The 5,758-nt window shown below is 45.3% G+C and overlaps 1 protein-coding gene across 4 annotated transcripts in view; it reads left to right on the top strand.

Moving 5' to 3' along the window:
- Positions 1 to 261: 261 nt before the first annotated feature.
- The window catches only part of LOC118412083 (anthrax toxin receptor 1-like), a 29,820-nt gene continuing 24,323 nt past the window's right edge, over positions 262 to 5,758 (top strand). For all 4 annotated transcript variants that reach the window (XM_035814714.1, XM_035814712.1, XM_035814713.1 and 1 more), the window contains exons 1-2: positions 262 to 640; positions 4,485 to 4,562. In XM_035814714.1, coding sequence (XP_035670607.1) covers positions 492 to 640; positions 4,485 to 4,562 — 227 coding nt within the window. In that variant the 5' untranslated portion in view covers positions 262 to 491. The remainder of the gene's footprint in view (positions 641 to 4,484; positions 4,563 to 5,758) is intronic.

Here is a 5,758-nt window from a genome sequence, read left to right as displayed (position 1 = left end):
TACTTTGTTCGATTTACAGTATGACTGAAACCTTTCTGGAAACGGATGCGCGCGCGGATGTCATCTATATAATTGAATCAACATGGCCTCAGTACCAAGTGTCACACTGCACTGACAGGATATCTTAGGCAAACATAGTCACGTGACGATGAAGTAATGGCCTTTCTGAAATCCGGGGATGGTACACTCTTATAGAGAGTTGATTTTTTTCCTCTTGCTACCGTGTTGCCCTCGTTCCGTAGCAGGATATACAGTTTTCCTCCTCTATGTTAATATTTAGATTCAGCGTCAATTCTATGGAAAATGATATAATTGCAGAATTTCCAACTTCGGGCGGCGCATGCGTAGCTTCCTGTCACGGCATCTGGCCAAAAGACACAATGAACACTCCCTCATTTTCAGCAGTCAACTTTTGTCTCTGAGCACCGCACAGAAGACCTACCAAAGTTTCATGCCCATCTTAATTGTCATGAAAAGGAGGCAGTTTGGGAATGGCGAATTTTTACTTCAAGACTTTCGTTCAGTTCGGAATCTTGCTTCTTGTAGGGTCTGACACGAGTACCTTAGTCGGGGCCTTGGACATCAAGCCGAAGTCGCAGTCTTGCAGAGGTGCCTTCGATATGTATTTCGTTCTAGACAGGTATGTTACCCTTGTCTTTTTTGTGTTTTAACCTTTCCTTACCTTATTATTGAGAGCAATGAGATGATCTGAAGCGGTTACAATGTTTACACGTCTGGAAGTATTTTGACTCAGCCTTAGATACTAACGTTAAATTTGCACAAGTGGCTTCGAAATCGAGGAGTAGCTTTTTGATGTATACAAAACGTGGCAAATGCGAAAGAAAGTTGATAAGGTAGCCTTTTACTTGCCTGGAGCTCAACGCTGACGCCGCATCTGATGTTGCATGATTACTGTTCGCTGTTGAGTCTTTCATACGAAATGTGGCTGACAGCTTGAGGTAAATTCACATGGTGGGATAGTGCCGGATGTTTGGTATCGGTATCCTTTCCCAAACATTTGCTTACAACACTGCAAAACCATAACGGTTTAGATGAAAAATGAAAAATGGAGACATAGTTTTGGGTTTGTTTGTCTGTCTGCGGTTTTTTTTTGTCAGCATAAATCAAGATGGATGGATTACGATGATATTTGCTTTGTGGTAGCAGAACACAGTTTTTCGCCTATGGGGATTTCTATAGTTAAGGACCCTGAAGTGAGGTGGTTCGACGCCTCAAAATTTATAGTAGGGTGCAAAAGTAATTAACAAGAATTGAATATCTTGGAGTTCACGGTAGAATCTACAAAATATGTGAAAATGAGCTTAGGTTTGCCAGCTCGTTTTCCCAGAAAAAACATTTTGAAATGACCCCCAGCGGAGGTCACCATACTGCAGCCGACACACGGAAGTAGCGGGAACCGGATTCGTGCGCGAAATTCTACCCAGCCAAATCCCAAGTCACACAGCCTCAATACTTACATATTCCTCTACTATTCACCACAGTTTCCGACTCGCTGACGTGCACAGAAAAATTTTATGCCTTTTCAAGAACTGCGACGGACTATTTTGTGCCCGCCCATGAATACTGTGTTCTGCGACCTTGTGGGTAGGTGACAAAGGTCAAGGTCAATTTTGGGCCCCCTGGTATGTGACCTTGGTACTGCAGCAGAAATTCCTTTTTTGTATCTTTTGGCATGGATGTGTTATGGTCTAAATTTATTGGTAGCAGATAGCTGGTGAAATAAGGAATAGGTGGTGTATGTTTGGGTCCCCTAGCAGGTTGCTCTAGAACTGCAGGGGTGTTTTTGTTAAAGGATAACTGAACAAGGGAACGGCAAATTTAGATAATATTTGGTATGCAAGTAGCGTAGACAGAGATGTACATCGTAAAGTGTAGATTATGCAAACTGGCACTTACCTTGCATATTCATTTAGGAAAATCTATGTAGTGTTTTCCCTCGTAGGACTCCTGCAATATGTACTTTGTGGCATTTAGATCATTAACAGACACAAATTTTGCAAATACGTCACAAATTTGCATAATCAATGTAAAAGTGTCATAATTCTTTTAAGTGGTAATTGGACAATCAACACTGTGACCGGTGTATGTCATTTAAAGGTATACATAACCAAACATAGTCATTTACGTAATCAGACCATTTCATGAATATACGAGTTCTCTGAACTCTTGCAAAGCCACGGGGTCAAATGAAGATTCTACTAGATGACTGGAAAGTCTGTTTGTTTCTGTTTCCGCAGTGAGTTACATATTTCCCACATGCTTCTTCACCGTAGAGTTGCAGGAACTGACCAATGGACACGTGTTTGTTAATTTAAAACCATTTGCATAATTGATGACCAACAACAAATCAGGGGATTTAATATCATGTGTCTTATTCTACCCACGTCTTGGTGACCGTCTGTCACCTTCCTCAGAGCATTTCTGACTGGTTGATATTGTACTGCAGTTATAGATGTCGCTCCTCTCTCTCTCTGTATATAGACAGAATACATATAACATATGATGTGCCACCTGATTACACACACACACACACACACACACACACACACACACACACACACACACACACACATACACACACACACACACACACACACACATAACTGTAAGAAATTTATCCCATACTACAACTTCTGTATTAGTTAGTTAAGCGTTAAGTTATAGAACTGTAATTATGTACATGCCATACTTTGTACCCCGTACAATTGTTGTGCAATAAAACTATATATATATATGAACAGAGAGAGAGAGTACATATACTCCCTCTCTCTCTCTCTGTTCATACATGTGTATGTGTGTGTGTGTGTGTGTGTGTGTGTGTGTAATCATATATATATATATATACAGAGAGAGAGAGAGAGTATACTAGTATATACTATAAGGGGCATTCCACTCCACACGGGAGTGTTATTTTCCGATAGATATTAATTTTAGGAAGTGATAACTGCATACTACTTCACATTATACGATAAAGTACCCAGTTTCTTCACATGCCTCAAAAGCATTCAGTCTTCTACTAAACTCCCCAAGTACCCTCTAATTGAATTAATCCTATGGCTGAATACAATGCAAAACTTGTAGGTAAGGTTACAAAACTAATTTCAGGTTCGCTAAGAAATGTCGTCTTGTTCTTGTATTATTTGCTATCTTATGAGCAATTTGCCTTCTCGGTGTGCTTAGCGTACCTCATTTATTCCGAAAATATGTACGATAAACACAGTGTCTATGCGTATAGGGAATGCATGGGGAGGGTCTGCATGGGTTTAGTGAGTGTCCTTATTGTACACACCACGTAATTCATCCCAAGGTGAATTCCACAAAATTCGGCTGATTATGTATTCATTGCCACATTGTCCATTGGAAAACAAGACTCCCTTCTGGAATGGAATGCCCGGAGTTTAGCCGGCAGAGGAGTAAATTGGCCACGCGAAGAAATAAAGACTTGTTGGTGGTGATGTCATGTTTTGTCGCTTTAATTTTTGTTTCAAGGTTCATGGTGTCTAATTTGAAAATCTACCCGCCTTTTTATTTTTCGTACCCATCTTGTTTTTTTTGTGTGTCTCGTCTACAGAAGATATGCCATAAAATTTACTTGATGTGGCCTAAGCATGGCATTACATTAAAAAACGATTTGGATAAATGTTGCCCTACCGATTAGTGCGCCCTCAGTGTAATCCGAATAAAAACTTTATTCCTGCACTGGTAGAGGGATTTCTCAACACCATGCTCCGCCATTCCTTTGGAGATATCTTCATATTAAAAATGTCCCTGTTCTTATGGACTTTCCTTATCTTTTTCTGCGTCTCCTCCCGCCACCAGATGGAAACAAGCAGCTTCTTCTGTTCTGACGTCCACTTGACGATTCAAGCAAACTCACCTTTTTACTCGTGTGATAAGTTGCATCCTATCCACTTAAAGGGAATCCTATCCACTTGCGCGTTCACACTGCCCGAATCGGACGAATCAGACTCCCCACGGTGCAGTTCTATCTACTTCCCCCAAATTCTTCCTCCAAGGTGGATCGTGAAGGATTCGTTTCGACGAAATCCAAGTGATTTGGGAGCGTTCACACTGATAACATGTTTTATCCGCTTCGTGTTTTTTTAGTGTGAACGGGGTCAAAGAAGTATTTGAATGAGGTGTGAGCTCTTCGAACTCTTGTTTATTTCTTGAGGATATGAGGTCTCCGAACTCTAGTTCATTCATTCATCTCATTCATTCATTCTATGTATTTAGCCAGGTATGCTCTCTTAGGACAGAAGCCATGTTATGATAGCACTGACGTATGTATTTTTAGAATAAATAAAACAAAGCAAGTCTATTACGAAAGCTATATAATGATACCGATGCAGTTCTGGTAGCTTCTGCTGTAGTCAACGTATATAACTACTGACTTCTCACATTGATTGAATCAGATATAACTGTTGTAAACCCTCCGTAAAACTTGGTGTCTCTCTGTCCAGGTCTGCCAGTGTGACACCGAAGAACTTTCGGGAAGAGACGGTGGACTTCGTGGAGAAGATTGTTAACAGTTTCCACAGGTGGTATCATTCCAACCGTTGCTTCCATTTGCGCTATTGTGATTTTTTTATCGATTGGATTATTAATCGACCGACATCTACTTCGGGTACATAGCTAGTGTTCGCACCCAACGTAGAGACCAGCGTGGGGATAGCAGGGACTAGCGGAGGGACAGCAGGGACTAGCGGAGGGACAGCAGGGACTAACGGGGGATAGCAGGGACTAGCGGAGGACCAGCGGGGGGTAGCAGGGACTAGCGGAGGGACAGCAGGGACTAGCGGAGGGACAGCAGGGACTAGCGGAGGGACAGCAGGGACTAGTGGGGGATAGCAGGGACTAGCGGATGACCAGCGGGGGATAGCAGGGACTAGCGGGGGATAGCAGGAACTAGCGGGGGATAGCAGGGACTAGCGGGGGATCACACTGACCAGGGACGAGCGGAGGGACAGCAGGGACTAGCGGAAGGACAGCAGGGACAGCAGGGACTAGCGGGCGATAGCAGGGACTAGCGGGGGATAGCAGGGACTAGCGGGGGATAGCAGGGACTAGCGGGGGATCACACTTACCAGGGACTAACGGAGGGATAGCAGGGACTAGCGGAAAGAAAGCTGGGACGAGCGGGGGGACAGCAGGGACTAGCGGAGGGACAGCAGGGACTAGCTGAGGGACAGCAGGGACTAGCGGAGGGATAGCAGGGACTAGCTGAGGGACAGCAGGGACTACCGGAGGGATAGCAGGGACTAGCTGAGGGACAGCAGGGACTACCGGAGGGACAGCAGGGACTACCTGAGGGACAGCAGGGACTACCGGAGGGATAGCAGGGACTAGCGGAGGGATAGCAGGGACTAGCGGAGGGACAGCAGGGACTAGCGGAAGACCAGCGGGGGATAGCAGGGACTAGCGGGGGATAGCAGGGACTAGCGGAGGACCAGCGGAGGGATATCAGGGACCAGCGGAGGGAAGCAGGGACCCTCGGGGGGCTGCAGGGACCAGCGGAGGGACAGCAGGGACTATCGGGGGGCTGCAGGGACTAGCGGAGGGACAGCAGGGACTATCGGGGGGCTGCAGGAACTAGCGGAGGGACATCAGGGACTAGCGGGGGCTGCAGGGGCAAGCGGGGGGATAGCAGGTATCAGCGGGGGGGCTGCAGGGACTAGCGGAGGAACAGCGGAGGGACAGCAGGGACTAGCGGGGGACTGCAGGGACTAGCGGAGGG

Source organism: Branchiostoma floridae, chromosome 3, assembly GCF_000003815.2.
Source record: "Branchiostoma floridae strain S238N-H82 chromosome 3, Bfl_VNyyK, whole genome shotgun sequence".
Taxonomy (NCBI): Eukaryota; Metazoa; Chordata; class Leptocardii; order Amphioxiformes; family Branchiostomatidae; genus Branchiostoma; species Branchiostoma floridae.
Note: the sequence above shows the minus strand (reverse complement) of the source record. Positions and strands in the feature narration are given on the sequence as shown.